The sequence below is a fragment of the Typopeltis vanoorti genome, chromosome 24 (genome assembly GCF_054136105.1).
Source record: "Typopeltis vanoorti isolate ZY-2024b chromosome 24, IOZ_Tvanoo_1.0, whole genome shotgun sequence".
NCBI lineage: Eukaryota > Metazoa > Arthropoda > Arachnida > Uropygi > Thelyphonidae > Typopeltis > Typopeltis vanoorti.
This window is the reverse complement of record NC_143572.1, coordinates 46,806,686-46,826,678: the sequence shown is the minus strand read 5'-3', so window position 1 is coordinate 46,826,678 and position 19,993 is coordinate 46,806,686. Positions and strand designations below refer to the sequence as shown.

The 19,993-nt window shown below is 36.2% G+C and overlaps 1 protein-coding gene across 1 annotated transcript in view; it reads left to right on the top strand.

The window, feature by feature from the left end:
- The window catches only part of LOC150093160 (coiled-coil domain-containing protein 12), a 54,353-nt gene that overhangs the window by 25,122 nt on the left and 9,238 nt on the right, over nt 1-19,993 (top strand). Inside the window, exon 4 of the mRNA XM_090413871.1 lies at nt 5,552-5,663. Coding sequence (XP_090269997.1) covers nt 5,552-5,663 — 112 coding nt within the window. The remainder of the gene's footprint in view (nt 1-5,551; nt 5,664-19,993) is intronic.

Below are 19,993 nucleotides of genomic sequence, written 5' to 3'. Positions count from 1 at the left end.
TTGTGCTTTGCGGGGCCCTGTGCCACCACACAGTTCGCACACTCATGGATATGGCCTTGTGTAGGAGTATAAAGCAGGCGATTATAGGAAACTCTGTAGTCAGTTAGCATCAGTATGTTGGGTAAATGAGCTGAGCGAAAAAGATGTTAACAAACTCACAAGGCAGTATCTGACAAAAGCAGTGTATAACTTGCATACCAAGGGTTAAGCAAGTAAATAGAGTAGGAGTGAAATGGATGAACAGTGAAATCAAGCAAGTTGTGCTGGGAAAGAAATGCTGTGGAGGAAGCACAAGACAGTTCATAAAATCTTTTTTGCGCTATGATGATTAGATCCATGAAGAGTATAAAGTGCAGGCTAGAAAAGTGACAAGTATGGTAAAGAAAGAAAAGGTGGAGTACTTCAGTTAACCTTGGCTGGTCAGGCTAGGGTTAACTCAAGGGAATTTTTCTGCTATATGGTAAGCAAGAGAAAGAATCATTATGCCAGGTTGACATTGGTGGATAGTCATGCCAGCAGAGTAACAGCTGCAAAGGATATAATAGAATTATTGAATGAGCACTTTATCATCATATATCATACTGGTGTAAATGATGCTGTGCAATATATAGAAGGGAGGTAAGTCAATATCAATAAGACTTTTTTTTTTCTTGTATCTTCTCTCTATGTGAATTTGTGTGCATGGACTAGTTATTACTTATACTATACTTCAACATATACCACTGAACAGAAATTCAGTAGGAACTTACCATTATTATTCGTTTTGCCCTTTTCTCCAAATTTTCCTAAAACATGTCTGTATGCCTATGATTCCTTTCCTATTCAGCTGTTTGAACATCCAACAAGGACCAGCTTTTCCATTTTCTTTGTCATCCTCTTTCTCTAATGATTCAGCGAATTCCTCCACTTTTTTCTTTGTATAATTTTCTGTGGAACCATAGGTACAAATAATTTTCAATGTCCAATTCCTTATTTTAAAATTGCTCATATAACCACTTGAAATTGCTGCCAGTCAAGAAGTTTATCTTAGTGTTTGATGTTGAATGCTGTTGCTATCCCTTTTTTTCCCTGATCATTATTGCCAAATGTAACATCCTGTATTTATTATTTATCAGGATCTCACCTGTTTTTTGTCTTCTTTGTTTCAGTAACATTAGTTATATCCAGTGCTGGATTAAGGGGCAGGCTGACCAGGCACTCACCCAGGGCACCAAAACTAAGACTGGCACTAGAGCCTTGAAGCCTGTGCTCCTTCCAAAAGTAATTACCTGGCAATGGAAGCATTACTATACTTTCTTCTGCTCCAAGATGATGCAAATATTGAAAGAACATAAAATAATTCATTATCTTCTGTTGAAAACTGTAATAGGAAATTTAGAAAGAGAAAAATCTATTTCTAAAAGTTCAAAATATTTATCTAACTTTCTAAAACCAACAAATTCATCTGGTTCTACTTCAATTAACATTTCAATAGAAGAAGAAACATTCAATTTGCAAATTTCAAATTCAAAAATGACAGTTTACTTCCGGAAAACATCAGTTCGCCGTTAGATATTTTACAATTTTTAAAAGCAAGCAGTTTGTAGAATATAGTTCCAAATAGGTGAATCACATTGAGAATTTTGCTGACAACTATAACAGTAGCAACAGCTAAAAGAAGTTTTAGCAAATTAAAACTTATCATAACATATTTGTGATCGATAATGGGGAGTGAGAGATTAAATTCTTTAGCTGTGGTATCTGTTGAAAATGCTGTTGCTCAGAAAATAGACATTAGTGAAAGAATAAAAGCTTTTGCAGATTTAAAATCAAGAAAAAAATATATCAAAATTATAATTGATTAAATTAAAATGACAGTGTAAAATCAATAATTTTTGTTTGTAATCATTTTTATGTGTTTCTTTTTTATGTAGTATATCTTAGTGAATAAAAATGATAAGTAAAAATAATGAAGTTATGAAATTATTAGTCATTTGAAAAAGTACTTACAATTAGAAAGTACTTAAGTATAAAAAAAAAAAAAAAAACTTAGGGGCATCACACATGAAGTCTGCTTGGTGTGCGAAATTATCTTGGTCCAGTACTGGTTATATCCACATGGTATTTTTAGTTTTTCTGCCAGTTTAATTTCTTTCTGTTGATTCTCCTTATGTTGATGGTACCTGTCTTCATTTCTTCTGATTATGTTTGTTCCAATAGCTGACATACTTTCCACTGCATGCCTTAGTTCTCTGAAAAAACAACAACATTTTCCTTGTTGAACTGGGTAGTACCTCCCAGCCAGCATGAAACTTCATTCATTATGTAGTAATATCATGTTTATTTCTGATATAGGAACTGAAATTCAAGGGATACATTGGAAAAAAAAATTGAAAATATCCAGAAATTTGCTATCATAATGAGAAAGACACGATCAAGTAAAGATAAGGAGGTGATTGATTTACTGTATGTCAATGTCACTAATCAGGCCGACTCTGGATTTCTGCAGATACACACACACGTCTGGTCATCCAGATATCTGGGTGATTGGATGCATGTTTCACTTGTCTCTGATTTCACTCTCTCTTTAACATGGCTTTGGTCTTTTCAGCAGTTACTTGCTATACCTATATGGTCTTGGAGATAATTGACTTTTCCACTGTAATAGCTATTGATTTCTTTTGCCACAACATCCATAATGCATGTCTTATCAGCTATTATAATGTTTTTAGGCGCATAAGTACCTGTTTTCATTTTGTCAGTTCATCTGTATGCAAGTTATATATTGTCTCTGAATGGGTAAGGCAATGAACTTAATTTGTTTTAACCAGATCAACTGAAATTATGAGTTGAATGAATTAAAATGAAATTTGGTATGTGTGTACTCAACTCAGTTTGTTTATAATCAAATCTGGCATGGTTGATCCAGTGGATAGTATTTCTGCTCTCCAACCAAAAGGATCATGGGTTTAAATCATACTACTTGCATGTTTGTGAATGTATTTTAGGTGGGAGATGAATTTGATTGTGTGATGTGAGACAACTGCCATCCCCCACTTATTGGAGGTCTGAAGTATCTTGAAAAAGTTCCATGTTTAGTCTCTATATCAGGGTCTCTGGATTATGTAAAAAAAGAAATCAAAAATATAAAGACACCTGATGAATGGAAGGAGGGCAAGATAATTTCATTATGCAAGGATGGAGCAAAGACTGATGAAGTGAATTGTTTATTGACTAATTAGTATTTTTGGTGTAGTTATCTAGTTATTGGAAAGGTTGGTAGACAACACTAGGATCTTCTGTGGTGGACAGCATGGTTCTTTTAAAGGTAGATCCATCCTGCTTTTAGCAATCTGCTGATTTCTGTAATAGCAGAGTTAAATAACCTAAATGGATGTTCAATGATGCTTTGTCAAGTCATTGTGACATTGAGCCCTTTCTCTCAGTATTCCACATTGGAGATGATGATAACACCATTTTAAAAGGGGTGAGTTTGCAAAATAAATGTGTGATGTGGATTGGAGGGCTCACCGATATTTATCAGAAAGTGGTGTGCTGAATTGGTTGAAGTGGAGGATGATAAGAATTCTCCACAGAATTCTCAACTTGAACATTTGTTGTCTAACAGGTATATTAATGATTTTTGGAGAGTCTTAAGTGTGATATTCAATTATTTGCCTATGATGCTAAGTTCAGGCAAGTGATAAGAAATGTAATCAATACAGAATTCTTGCAGGCTGATTTGAAAAATTGGTTATATGGGTAATTGTCAATGAATTTCAGTTTGATGTTGCTAATTGTAAAATTATGCATTTTGGATGGAGGATATTACAGGCAGAATATTAATGGAAATTTGTTGAAAGTAGTCAGTGAAGTTAAAAATTTGAAGGATTATTGTGGATAGTGAGCTAAAGTTTAAGATAATGTGGGTAAGCCACTACTTCATATAGCCACTGTTAAATTGTACATTGACTTATAGGAATAGGGATGTTATTGTACCACTTTGCATGGCTTTGATAAAACCGTATCTGGATTGCTATGTGCAAATATGGCTAACTGAATTCCGAGGAAATGGGGAAACAGTTAAAAAGATTCAGCAGTGAGAAAGAACTGGCTTATGGAATTGTACAAAAGGCACACTAAAGGAATATTTTCTTCAAAGGGGACTTACAGTATAGATACAAATGAGAATTTGAAGCTTATTAGACAGGTTTATGTAGGACTTGGCATCATTTCTGGAAAGGATTGAGGCTACGATTAAATGTTGTGAGTTAAATAAATGTGTTCAAAGTGAGATATGATAGATATTTAAATATGAGTATTCACATGTGCCCTTTCTCTCAGTGAATCCTTGAACTCACTGAAGATGCATTAATAATAATAATAAAGAACCAAAGACTTAGCCTGTCCACATTACTAATGTACTATATGTTTACAAAATTCCATTGGAAACATTGATTCCATCTCATCAATCTCATCTCATCTTCCTTATACCCTCTTTTACCTTGCGGTGTCGAGGGTCCATTGATCATCGGACCTCACTCCATTTACAGGATGAGGTGGTCAGCCTTATGCCCCGGTGTATCCTATGGCCTGTAGTGTTGAGTTCTCAAGGCCAGTTTGCCTGCTTTGCGGGATGAAAAACCCCAGAATAAACTGGGGAAAAAACCCTGCTGTCCACGCCCAAGACTGGCTAACTTGGCTATGGCTGAGGAAGATCCTTCAGCTCCTCACGTCACCAACGGGAATCGAACCTAGGACACTCCTTCCCCAGGCATATGGTTGCGAAGTGCATAGCCACTAGGCTAACCGCACGGACTAAAAAATTAAAAATGTCATCTCATATTGGGAAAATGGATAAAATTATATTTTATGTCTACAGTACATATATCAATGGAACAGTTTTAGGCCCCATGATGTTGCTATACAAGAATACTATTATGAAATGCACTTTTTTTGTGATCTCTCATTTCTTTATTTGTTTTTAATTTTTTTTGTTATGTCAATAAATGTGCATATTGAAAGAAATCAAAAGACTGCAAAGATGTTTTTTTTTTTTTTGATTGTTGTTGTTGCTTCACTGTTAACAGATGCAGCATGCACTTTTTTGATTGAAATGTGCTTATGTTCTATCTTTGAAGTTTTCTTCCTCTCTCTCTCTCTCTCTCTCTCTCTCTCTCTCTCTCTCTATATATATATATATATATATATATATATATATATATATATATATATATATATATATATATACATACATACATATATACTCTTTTCACAAATTATTATTTCACTAGCTGTTTTGTCAGTTTTAAAGTAACCAAATTACTCCTTTCTTTTAAAACAAAAATTTCTCTAAAAAAAACACATTTAGTTTTGTTAGCTCACCACGTTCAGCAGACTGTGGCTAAATCACCTAAACTTGTACAGACATGTTCTGCACTGTTAAACAAGGAGTATGCATGCGATATCCATCCATTGTATAAATTATTACAATTGTGTGTACCTTTTTATACTAATAATATGAAAGTAATTTCATGCTGCAGTTTACAGAGTTTGATTGTTTTTGTTACAGGATCTTGCAACTTTAGCACCACGTAAACCAGACTGGGACCTAAAAAGAGATGTGGCTAAAAAGTTAGAAAAACTAGAAAGAAGAACACAGATCGCTATTGTGGAGCTTATAAGTAATTAAACTATTTACAATTTTTCCTTTGTTATCAGAAACAGAGATATTTAGTTTGTACTTTTAGAAATCCTAGTCTTTATTTTCTCTCTCTCTCTATCTCTCTCTCTTCTAAAGTGTAGTTATTAACAAGACTATTATTATTACCTGACACCTCCAGAGAGTCCAAAGACTCATCGAGGGAATGCACCTACTCTAGAACTCTCCATCTCCACCACTACAGCAAACCACATCATCTACACCATCGCCATCTACTGCCCACCACCACTAGTATTTTCACAGACAATCACAAACATCCATGCCCAAGGCAGGATTCAAACCTGCAGCCTTTTGGCTGGAGAGCAGATGCACTAACCACTAGGCCAACCAGGCTATGACTGTAGTTATGTATAAGGTATGTTAGCAATGGCAGTTTCCCTATATTAGGAGGGGGAAGGGGGGGGTATCCTATATATAGCTTACCAGTTTTTGTGTGTTGAATTTATAATTTATGAATACAGTTTCGTTTTGTTTTTAATGATGTGTATATACATTGATGGAAAATCAATACTAATAATAATGTCTTTTTTATATAATTATCAGTAAATACCATTGTCTGTTCTATCATTATCTAGGCAGAAAATTTAATGAAAACATTCATTTATCATGGAACACTCTTTTTATTTTGTGGCTTAGGCAACTTTACTGTATCCTCAGCCGGGGGGGGTCTGGAAAGTTCTGATGAACACCTAGAACAAAAATGATATTAAAGCAACTGATAACATAAGAAAGAACTAGTATGTTCTTTCTTATGGTTATATCAGTTGCTTTAATATCATTTTTGTTCTAGGTGTTTATTAGAACTTTCCAGATCCCCCTTCCCCATATGTAAGAAGTGGGTATACAAAAAAGCATACAGGTAATTTATTATATCTATATATTAGAAATAAAGGGATAGTTTGTGGGCTTGGTGAATATGTTGAGGCATCAGAATTGTAGATGAGATCAAGTCATCAGAGGCAGACATACTAACTGGTATCGAATGTGAAGGGTATAGTATTTTTAGGAAGAATAAATAGGAGTGGATGGTGTTGCTGCTAATGATATTGTATGATTTTAATCTAGTTAGGGTAGAAACTCATGACTGCATTGGAGGTGGTGAGTGCAGGTAGTGTAAATGAATTTGAGAAAAGGTATGACAGCTGGTACGGGTGATATGTGGCCTTCCTCTGTGTCACTGAGGCTTATTATTTTTATTATTATTAAATAATAAAAATAATAATAATGTAAAAGTTTTGTATATACATAGGTACTTTATTTTTCATTTACTTATGTGGGAACTTTTGTATTATGTGAAACATTTACATACATAATATCAGCATTTTGAATTTGCTAGTTTGTACAAGTGTTTTTGTTATTCCCACCCATGATAGCTTGTAAATGTATAGTACTTAATACTCTGAGTGAACCAAATATTTTTTTTTATTTAATTTTTTTTTAAATTCTATTTTTTACATTGTCTGGAAACTGCTTCAGAGATCAAACATGGAACATTGTCATGCTGCTTCAGGCTTCAAATAAATGGGTCTATTGAAAGTGCATGGTCTCTCAATGGGCAGTCAGATTCATCTCAAGTAAATGACATTTATTAGAGATAATAGTAATACAAATTGAATATATTAATATAGGGAGATAAAATGTTGCTTGAGTTTGCAAGTTCTGGAGAAAAGGCAAAGAACAAAATGTTTTGAATATAATGCATGGCTGAAAACAAGAGACTATAATCTCCTGTTTTCAGTTTGCAGTGAGTGTTTGCATTCATGCAGTCAGAGAGAGAGCAAGAGGAAAAAATTTTATCCACATGGATTGCCCATTCCTTCCAAAAACAGATGAAGAGAATATCTTCAGCAATCTCTAGTAGAGTACACACTATGCTAACATGAATTGGTCATGTAATATGAAAACTCAATGTTTGCAGTTGATGGCTGGTTAAGATGGCTTTCATTTTTGTGATGACGTCATTTTTATAGACCACCATAAAAATAAATATCTCCTTAAAAAGGAAGCTATATAGAAAAGTTTTAAAAACAGTCAAAGTCGAGCACCTTTCAGGAATGAACTGTAGCTCAAATTCATGTTTAATGGCTTGAGTGGTTAGTGTACCTGCTCTCCATCCAGCTTATTTGAATCTCACTATAGACATGGATGTTTATGAATTCCTTCAGGCAAGAGATAAATTCCTTCACTGTGTGAGATCATTGCTCTGCTTATGAGAGTCCTGCACCAGCTTGAAAAAGTTCCGTGTTTGGATTCTAGTGTAGAGTTTTATAAAAAAAAAAAAAAAAAAAAAAATCAGCTAACGCCTTTTTATTTCCATACAGGGAGTAGGCGAGGCTGTTTTTAGCCCTATCTAACTTTTTGGAGACTGAGTGGGCAGTTCAATCTCCACTGGTACCCAATCAGAGATAGAACTGCCCACTCAGTCTCCAAAAAGTTAGATAGGGCTGAAGAGAGATGGCTCTACAGGTGCCGCCATCTCGTGGTCCCTAACCCTAACACTTGTATTTAATGTCTGAAATAATGTGGGTTCTGTGGTCGATTTTCTTGAGTTTCCGGGAGAAAAAAACCCGTTTGCCCATGTCAGAGATCGACTAACTCGGGAACCGGTCGAAAAAAGGCTTAGAAAAATTTCCTCTAGTCGCCAACTAGACTCGAAACCAAGTCTTCCTTCGTGCAGCCAAGCACCGTGGTGTGCAAACGCCACATCTACTGAGCTACACAGGCTCAGAGTTTTATTTTTATTATTATTATATGAGTCCTAGGACTCCTCCAGGGAGTCCAAGGACTGATTGAGAGCGGCACCTGCTCTACAACTCCATCTCCACCATTCAATCACCAACTGACCGCAACTACACCAATGCCATCTTCTGCCGACCACCACTGGTATTCCACAGACAATCACAAATATCCATGTCCACAGCAGGATTTGAACCTGCAGCCTTTTGGCCAGAGAGCAGATACGCTATCCACTCGGCCAACCAGGCCAGGTTTCTGTCAAAATAAATAAATAAATTGTTCATCGACTCATGGTGCTAAGTTACCATTATGTTTATAACCTTTCATGTGTAGATATCACAAAAATAATAATAAATAAATAAATAAAATACAAATATTATTGGAAAAGTTAGTGAATTTGTAATCAAGAACCAAACATTGATACGGCTGCATTTGGCGGGGGGGGGGGATTGATTAATTGTTTCAACCAAGGAGGTGAACAATGAAATTTTTTTCCAAGGATAGAATAATCAGAACTTCAGGATGAACTCAAATTTAAAAGGTCATACCTGGAAAAGAAGAGATTGTATTGAAATTTCCCTGCAAGTAAGTCAGCAGGTCTTAATACAGTAAAGCTAAGTTAAATAAAAGTAGACCAAGAAATCATTACTATTATCATTACTGTTGCCTATTACCCTCAAGAAGTGTATGAGATAATATGATAATACTACATATTAATTTCAAATTATTATTAGCTCCCAAAATTATCTCGTATTTGTCAGGTCTGCAGTGTTTTTAGATCTTACATTTTAGGCTTTCCAAGAATTATGAACTGCATCAATTTTGTGACTATTTATTGTAAGCTTCATATTCTAGTACAAAATTTTGACAGTCATGTGTAATCTAAGAGCAACAGTTCGCCCAGGTTACAACATGCATTATCATTATATACACACACGTACATTCCTATAATATAATAAAATCACAGGAAACATGCTAATATGTATAAAGAAAGTTGCATAACATTAATTAGGAACAAAAATTAGACAAAGTAGTTAAATACGAGGGTGGTCTTAAAAGTTCTCGGCCTCGACCATAGATGGCAACACTATCGACGAGATTTTTTTTTCTAAGTTGGTACATCTTTATGGGCACTCTTCTTCTTCGTTTTCGACAATTAAGAAATGGACTGCCAAGTTTAAACGTGGCCATACTAAACTTGAAGATGATCCACGTGAAGGACGTCCAAAAAGTGTAACAACACCAGAAATCATTGATCAAGTGCACGATATGGTATTGGATGACTGGCAAGTCAAAGTGCATGAAATTGCTGAGACTATAGGCTTTTCAAAAGGATATATTTTGCATGAAGAATTGCAAATGAAAACGCTTTGCGCAAGATGGGTGCTGCACTTACTCACAGCAGATCAAAAATGCACTCTCATGAAAATCTGTAGCATTTTAACAAGAATAAAACTGATTTTGTGCATCGATTTATTACTATGTATGAGAATTGTGATTCACCTATTACACACCAGAATCCAAACAATAGTCAAAACAGTGGACATAAGCCGGTTGTTCTGCACCAAAGAAGACAAAGTCTGTTCCATCAGCAGACAAGGTCATGGCATCGGTGTTTTGGGATGTTAAAGGCATTTTGTTTATTAATTATCTTGAAAAGGGTAAAACAGTAACTGGGGGATATTATTCCGATCTTTTAATTAGACTAGATGAAAAAATTTGTGAGAAAAGACCCAGTTTGCAGAAGGAAAAAAATCATCTTTCATCAGGACAATGTACCTGCCCACAAAGGTATTTTGGCAATGGGAAAATTAATGGATCTGCACTATGAATTGTTGGAATATCCACCCTATTCCCCAGATTTGGCTCCCTCTGACTTCTATCTCTTCCCAAAACTAAAACTCTTCCTCACTGGTCAGCATTTGTCTTCGAATCATGAGCTGATTGCATAGAGGGGTATTTTGCAGATCTTGCTGAGAACCACTACAGGGACAGGATAATGGTGCTGGAGCATCGCTGGAATAAATGTATTAGTCTTAAGGGAGATTATGTCGAAAAATAAAAATAATTTTGAAATTATCATCATCATCATCATCAAATTCCTGCTATGTACCCTCAAAGGGTGTATAGGATATGACAGTACTACATGAAAAAATTACATCATTACTAACTTCCTATCTACAATTTTCCTCCAAATCAGTCTGTTACTTGTCAAGACTCCAACATTATCAGATCTTATATTTCTATCGTCTAAGGTACTTTGTACCGTATCAATCCACCTATATCTTGGTCTTCCTCTGGGTCGTTTTCCTGCCAACCTGGCAGAGAACACTTGTTTTGCTAATCTTTCCTCTCCCATTCTATTTAAGTGACCATACCACCTGAGATTAGCTCTGCTAATGCATTCCTGGATGCTGACAATGTCAAGTTCTTTCCTAATATCCTCATTTTTAATATGATATTGCCATTGATGCCATCAGTTCACGCCTCTAATCTTTCTCAGGACTCTCATATCTGCGGTCTCTAGTCTTTGGTCAAGTGTTTTACTTCTGACCCAGCTCTCAGATCCATAAGTTAAAACTGGTTTGAACACTGTCTTGTATATAGCTAATTTAGTGTTCCGACTAATTTCTCTCTTATTCCATATGAATTTATTCAATTGACTTCCCACCATACCAGCTTTGCTGATTCTGTTGTCTATTTCTATATTTAATTTACCATCTTCAGTAAAAATTGTGCCTAAGTAGCTGAAATGTTTTGCTTGTTCCACAGGTTCTCCATTCACAACACAGTTGACATTTTCAATGATTCTGCCTATTTTCATTGTATTTGTCTTTTTATTGCTGACCTTCATACCATATCTATTACAACAGCTATTCAATTTAGTCAGAGAATCTTGCAGACTTGTAGCGGATTTATTTAGAAGTATAACATCATCCGCATAAAGCAAAGAGCTGACATTAACATCTCCAATTTTGATATCAGGTTTAATACCACTTTCCTTCATAATGTGATCCATATAGATAATAAATAACAGAGGGGATAATGTACATCCTTGTCTGACACCAGATTTAACATTAAACCATCTTCGTGTACTTCCTTCAATTCTAACTGCTGACTTACAACTCAAATAAAGACTAAGTATTGCTTGATATAATGTCCCATTGACACCATATAACTGCAGCGTATTGAATAGCTTCTCTTTTGGCACCTTCTCATATGCCTTTTCCAAATCGACAAAACTTAAATACAGATCTTTGTTATATTCCCATGCTTTCTCGACTATTTGTCGTAAAGTGAAGATCTGATCCTGACAGCCTCTATTTGGCCTGAATCCAGCTTGTTCTTCACCAAGCTTTTCTTCCACAATTCTTCTCAACCGTTTCTCAAGTATACTGGCATAGATCTTGCCAGGAACACTCAGTAGGAAAATACCTCTGTAATTCTCACATTCAGTTTTATTTCCCCTTTTATATATGGGTACTATGAGAGCTCTACTCCAATCATCGGGAATTCGTCCCTCTGTCCAGGCTTTCTGAACTATGCAGTGCAGCCACTGTAAGACTTTTATACCACCATACTTCAGCATTTCTGGTCGAATATCATCTACTCCTGCTGCCACATTTCAAGCCTTTGATGGCTTTTTCTACTTCAAGTATGGATATGTATTCCTTACTGCATGTCTGGTCAGTGTTTTTTTATCACTGTGCTGTCATCACTGCTTGTTTCATTTAGCAGTTTTTCAAAGTAATTACTCCATACTTCAAGGATATATCTTTTTCTCCTGTTTTCATGTCACCTTTATCAACTCTAGCTCCTTTTACAGCACTCTTTCCTCCATTCCTAAGCTTCTTCAACAACCTCCAGAATATTTTGCCACCTTCTTGATATTTATTTTCTATATTCTTGCCAAAGTCCTCCCATGACTTTGGTTTAGCTAGTTTTACACACAGTTTAGCTTTCTTACATTTGTCTCTGTATTCTGTAAGAGTAAAAGCTGACTTATTTGCCAGGAACTTTTGATATGCTTTCTTCTTTTCCTTCACTGCCTCTTTAACTTCCTCTGTCCACCAGGGAGTTCTGATTTTTTTATCCTTGCACACAACCTCACCACATGCCTCTCTGGCATAATCAATCAATGTTTTCTTCAGAGTTTTCCACTGAATCTCCAAGGTTTGATTCCTGTTCTCAAACTCTTTTATTTTATTTTCAATAATCTTTCTGTATTTTAGTCTATAGTTCACATCTGAGAGCTGCTCAACTTTTATTCGCTTTAAAACTTTCTTGCATGTTATTCTTTTCAATATGAAATTCAATTTTATCCTGCTCAAGACTAAATAGTGATCACTTCCAATTTCAAATCCTCTGTACACTCTGGTGTCCTGCACCAGGGAGAAGACATCACTATCAACAATAACATAGTCAATGAGACTTTTCTTATTCCTAGCCTCTTCTCTCCATGTGAATTTGTGCACATTTTTATGTTGGAACATGGTGTTAGTAATAACCAGTCCATGTCCTGAGCAGAAATCCAACAGATATTTGCCATTATTATTAGCTTTGCTCTTTTCTCCAAATTTTCCCAAAATATTTTTGTATGTCTCGCAATCATTTCCTACTCTGCTATTTAGATCCCCAACAAGGACCAACTTTTCCTTTTTCATTGTGTCAGTTGCTTTTTCTAGAGCGTCAAAAAATTCCTCCACTTCTACCTTAGTAAAACCTTCTGTGTCACCATAGGCACAAATAAGTCTCATTGTCCAGTTCCCCATTCTCATATTTGTCCACATTACTCTACTTGAGACTGACTGCCATTCAAGAAGATTAGCCTCGTATTTTGTGTTGAATACTATGGCTACTCCTTCTTTTCCTTGATTGTCATTGCCTGAATATAACATTTTGTATTTATTGCTTAGAAAGATCTCACCAGTTTTGGTCTTTTTTGTTTCAGTCACCCCTATTATGTGGATCTGGTACTTATCTAATTCCTCAGCTAGCTCCATTTCTTTGCCATTCAGTCTTCTTACGTTGATAGTACCGATCTTTAACTCTGGTGATGTTGAGTTGGGGTTTGTTTTCAGATTTGTTCCAGTAGCTGACTTTTTGCTGTTCACCCTGGTTCCCTGGCGAAAACAACGGGGGCCTTGTTTAACCGGGCGACGCCCCAGCCGGCATGAAATTTTGTCATGTTGTACCATCATTTATTTTGAAATTATAAATTCATTATTTCATTGTTAGGCCCAGAACGTTTCAGAACACCCTTGTATTTACGACATTGATAATATGGTGTTTCCAGCTTAAATTACTATCAATTTTTAATCCCAAGTACGTTATTACATTGACTTTTCCTATTTCTCCACAATTGTAATTTGAATTTGTCCTGCAGTTCCAATCATGCAAAACGTTAAGGATGTAAGCAAGTCAGTTAGAATGCAAAAACAGAGGGTGAAAGAATTGATAGTAGTAGCAGGAACGAATGATTTGAAAGGAGACAAAATGGCTATGAGAGAGGATTTGAAGGAATTACTTGAGGTAGCAAAAGAGAAGAGTGAGAGTGTTAGGATGATGAGTCTGTTGCCACGTTATGACTGTGAAGAGTATAGGAGGGCCAAAATTGCTAATGACTTTATGCGCGGATTATGCAGGAGGAGTGGTGTGGAATTTGTGGGTGTGTGGAGTGAGTTCGATGGGCGAAAGGATTTATATAAGATGGATGGTTTACATTTAAATGGATTTGGTGTGCAGAGACTTGAAAAGGTGTTGTTGAATGAAGTGGAAGTGCAGAATCAGGGAAATTAGATTTATTAAGGGGGGGGGGGGAGTAGATATGCAGACTTTAGGGAGACAGTTGAGTGTATGAATGTGTGTAATATGCCCGAGCGAGTACAAAGGACAACAAATCAGAATGGGATAGTTAGTATAAGGCACCAAAATAGGGATGGGACAAATGGACTTCTGCAATTCATGTATACTAATACCAGAAGTATTAGGAACAAGAAGGAAGAATTTTTGGCTTTGGTTGGCACTTCCAGGCCACAGGTTATTGGCATTAGTGAAACATGGCTGACAGAAGATTCAAACCTAGTGGGATTGAATGTGAGGGGTATGGTGTGTTCAGGAGTGACAGGGAGAATAAAATGGGGGGAGGAGTGTTATTGATGATAGCTGATGAGCTACAGCCAAGGAGAATAGATGGGGAACTGCAGGATAAAGAAAAGAGCACATTGAGGCTATTTGGTGTTAGATTGAGGCTAGCTGTACAAAATATACAGTTGGGTGCTGCTATAGACCAGGTGATGGAATAGATGGTGAAGATAGTATGCATAAGCAAATAGAAGAAATGAGTGGAAGGAGGGTAATTATTATGGGAGATTTCAACTATGGTAACATTGATTGGAAGGAGGAGAGGACACATGGGAGGAAGGAATTGAATTTTATGCAGTTATTAAGGGATAACTATCTGCGACAGCATGTAATGGAAAATACTAGGGGTCAGAAAGTGTTTGACCTAGTAATTGCATCTGAGAATTTGGCTGTAACGAATATGACCACGTTGCCACCAATTGGTGAGAGTGATCATAGGGTCTTGACTTGGGAGGTGACTAAAGGTGTGGAATTTACAATTAAGACAGGGTACATGTGAAATTATCGGGCTGGTAAGTATGACAAGCTTAGGAGTTTGGTTCAGTGCCATGGCATGTAAACTTGCAAGGGCTGGATGTCGACAGTGCATGGAAGGCGGTTAAGAAGTATTTGCATGAGGCAATGGCTGACTGTATACCTAGAGTCCGAATAATAAATCAAGTAGGGGTTAAATGGATGAATAACACCATTAAGCTTGAGCTGCAAAAAAAGAAACAACTGGAGGGAATTTAAGGAGAAAGGTGACCGGCAGGCACATGAATGGTATAAAGCGCAGGCCAGAAGGGTAACGAGTGTGGTAAGAAAAGCAAAAGCAGATTTTGAAAGAACATTAGCCATGCAGGCTAAAGAGAATCCCAAACAGTTTTTTCGATGTGTTGCAAGCAGAATGATTTTAAAGAATACCGATGGTAGGGAGGTAACCGAATCAGTTGATATAGTTGAATTACTGAGCATGCACTTTGCAAGAGTATATCATCCAGGTGGTGGCATTGCAGGAATGAATGAACCAATAGCTTATACGGGAATTGTGGTGAATGACGTGGAGATGAATAGTCTATTACAAAACCTCAATGTCGATACATCTGTGGGATTGGATGGTATACCAGCTCATGTCATACGTGAAGCGGCTAAAGAATTGTCAGTGCCCTTGACCATTTTCTTTAATTTGAGTCTCGGGTCTGGGTTAGTCCCGAGGGGGTGGAAAGAGGGGAAAATAGTTCCACTGCAGGAGGTTCCAAGACTACTGTTTTAAATTACCGACCGATCAGCATATCAAGAATTGTTGTCAAGTCTTGGAGAAAATAGTCAAGAGAAAAATACAGGATTGTATAGATGAAAACGGGATACTCTATGGGGGACAGCATGGTTTTGTGAAGAATATATCATGCCTCAGTATCTTGCTCACGTTTTATAACACAGTGACGGCTGAAGTGGATAAGGGTAATGGGTTAACAGTGATCCTACTGGACCTTGCTAAGCCCTTTGACAGGATACCACATGGAATTCTAATCAGTAAACTGCAGCATATGAAGATGGTGAGATGGATAGGAGGGTGGTTAATGTAGAAATATCAGAGAGCGGTTTATTCAGGAGTAGAGTCCAAAAGATGGCCTGTGACTAGTGGTATGCCTCAGGGTTCTGTTCTTGGACCACTACTTTTCAATTTGTTCATTAACGATATAGGAAAGGATCTGAGAGGAAGTGTTCATTTGTTTGTTGATGATACAAAGTTGGGTAGAGTAATAATGAGTGCACAGGATGTCAAAATTTTGCAAGATGATAAGATGATTTGGATAGTTTGGAGGACTGAGCTAAGCAGAATGGATGTCAATTTAATGTGGTAAAGTGTAAGTTTATGCATTTTGGAATGAAAAGATTAGCAGCAGCATATCACATTGGTGGAACCATACTCCAGGAGATTGACGAGGCCAGGGATTTGGGAGTGTTGATGGATAGGGAGTTAAAGTTTAGGGGGCACATCACAAAAGTGGCTAAATCAGCTCATCAAATCACTTGGTTGCTGAAAAATACTTTAACAAGCAGAGACAAACAGGTTATTGTTCCTCTGTATCAAGCCTTGATAAGACCCCATCTAGACTACTGTGCCCAGATATGGGCGCCAGGGTTTCTTCTTGATAGGGAGGAGGCGGAGGGGATCCAGAGACAAGTGACCAAGATGATAGCAGATCTATGGAATGAACCTTATGAGAATAGGTTGAAGATTTGTGGGTTGCAGAAATTGGTTTGCTAGGTGGAAAAGGGGTGATATGATTGAGACATTCATATTACTTGAAGGGTTTCTATAGGATTAATTCAGAAGATATTTTTGAGAATAGGACTGGTGGTGGGAGGACTAGGGGCCATACATGGAAGCTGGGCAAGAGTGTGGTTAGCAAGGGTGTTAGAGCTAGGTTTTTTACTTGGAGAGTGGTGAATGATTGGAATAAGCTGCCAGAGTCTGTTGTGGGTGCCATGACTGTGAATGAGTTCAAGGCGAGGTATGATAGATACTGTGTGAATGCCGAATAGTTATTCTTGACATGATGTTAGTGCCTCCCTCGATGAGTCTGTCAACTCCTTGGAGTTTTCCGTAATAATAATAATATTTAGTTTTTGAGACATTCAGACTTTATTTATATGACAGGAACAAATTTGTTACTTTTTAAAGATCGGCATTCACAATGGCTTGCATTTGTTCAGCTGTGTCCATAGAGAAAATTAGTACTGTATCATCTGCAAAAGTATTTATTTTACTGTTTAGTTTAAGATTGCAGAAGTCATTGATATAAATGTTAAATAAAATTGGGCCTAAGACAGATCCTGGTACACCAGTCTATTGTTTTGGAGCTGATATAGATGTTGTTTATTTTTACAATTTGTGATCTATCATTGAAGTAATTTTTGAACCAGTTTAGGGCAGTACCTCATATTCTTATGACTTCTAATTTTTTTATTAAAATTTCATGTTATATAGTGTCAAAAGCTTTGTGTATATCTAAAAATACTGCTAATTTTTAGTTTTGTTTATATTCATCTAGGGAGGTATAAACTGTTTATGAAATTCAGTAAAGCATGTTTATGTTCAAAGTATTTGACTGAACCCAAATTGATTCTTTGAAAAGATGTTGTTTTTGTTCAAAAATTTCATGAGTCTAATTTTTATCAATTTCTCTTATATTTTCAAAAAGACTAATAGAAGGGAGATCGGTCTGTAATTTTAAGAGAAACAGAAATAACTTTTTCAAGTTATTTTTGTTTCTCTTTTTTTGTAAATTGGCTCAACTATAGCCTTTTTAAAATCTGATGGAAACATGCCTGTCATCAGTGATAAGTTACAAACGTACATTAGGGGTTCCATAATGTACATTTGGCATTCTTTCATAATGCTAGTATTAATACCATTGAATCCTGAAGTTTTTGTTTTTAGGCTAGCAGTAACAATTTTGATTTTGTTTTCACAAGTGGGGAAGAGATATATGGAGTTATCAGTTCTCTTGGGGGTGGTTTTAGCATTTTTCAGGATGCTTTCACCGACCGTAGCAAAGTGATTATTGAATTCTTCAGCTAATCCTTTGTCTCCATTTTCTCTATTCCTATTGATATCTTTAAGTTTGGGGAAGGTTTGTTTGTGTATATCTTTGCCGATTAAGTTATTCACAAACTTCCATTGTTTTCTGGGGGTTTCCTTGGCATTTTAGGAATTCATTTCTGTAGTATTCATTTTACTTTCTTTTAATTTATGGTGTATTAGATTTCTATAGTACTTGAAACTGTGTTCATAATATTGATGGTGTGGGTATCTTTTAAACTTTTTATACACTTTATCTCTAATTTTTACATAGTGTTAGTGTCTGAATCCTGTGTAATCCAGGGCTTTGTTTCTTTCATTTTGTCTGTTATTTTAACTTTAATTAAGTCTTGTATTTTATTGTTTAATATTGCAATAAATTTATGATAAATTTAGTGAGACCTGGCTATCAGAATCAGACCTAACTGGTATCGAGTGTAAAGGGTACACTATGTTTAGGGAAGGATAGAGACTGGGAGGGGGGGGGGGGCTTGCTGATAATCATATCGGATGGCTTGAATCCAGTTAGAATTAAGACCTATGATTGTAGTACTACTACTGCTAACAGTATTTCATGTGGCAGTGAGTTTAAAGCCATCTGGTGTGTGATGGAATCTAACAAGATCAATTACTTAGTGGGGTGTTGTTACAGACCTGGTGGATTGGTTGCTAGTGATGAAGAAATGCATCACCAAATAGACAAGATGAGTCCAAAAAGAGTAATCGTAATGGAAAACTTTAATTATCCAAATATTGATTGGGTAGCAGTAGAATCTCATGAAAAGAATGAAAATGCATTTATTGAGCTGTTGCAGGACAACTTCCTCAAGCAGCATGTGACAGAAAGAACTCAAGGTCAAAGAGTGTTAGATTTGATTATAGTGTCAGAGGGCGTTTCATTTAAAGATGTAACTACTCTGCCTCGGTTGGTGACAGTGATCATGCAGTACTCACTTGGGAATTGACTAAGTTTATGAATGTTCCATTCAGAAAAGGTTATATGCTGAAGTACAAAGCAGAAAATTTTGACCAACTGAGGAGTATACTAAGTTCAGTGGAATGGGAACGGTTGATGAATGGGAAGAATATCGACAGTGCGTGGGAAGCATTTAAACAATACTTAAATGATGATATATCAGAGTGTGTCCCAAGAGTTCAAAGAATAAATAGGGTAGGATGTTGTAGGTTTCTGTGGTTTAGCAGTTCAAAAGAAAGATTCCGGTATTGCGACTGCATATTTATTAAAATAAATAAAAATAATCAAACCCGACAAGTTTTGTGTGTCGTTTGACCTACATCTTCAGTGGTTAAAGGCAACTAAAAGTTTAAAACACAGGAAATGAGAAATTACTCGAAACAGTCTATTCTATGATGTTATGGCCGTCTAACTCTTCATTAAATTAAGATTCTGCATTCGGATTTTTTAATTTAATGAACAGTAAGACGGCCATAACATTATAGAATGGACTATTTTGAGTTTGTTTGTCATTTCTTGTGTTTTAAACTTGTAGGGTTTGTTTATTTTTATTTATCTTAATAAACATCTGGTTGCAATACCAGAATCTTTCTTTTTAAATAGGATAGGAGTCAAATGGATGTGCAATTTTATTAAGCAAAAAATTCATAAGAAAAGGATGGTGTGGAAGGAATACCCTTTGCCTAAGGATGATGTCCATTATGAAAATTGTTAAGCAGCAGGCTAGAATAGTCATAACTGTCATATGGAAAGCAAAGTTTGAGTATGAAAGGAAACTGGCTCTGCGTGCTAAAGACAATTGATATGTTGCAAGTAAAAGAAAGAATGAATATGAAAGAATAACTGTTCTAAATGCAGATGTTGATAG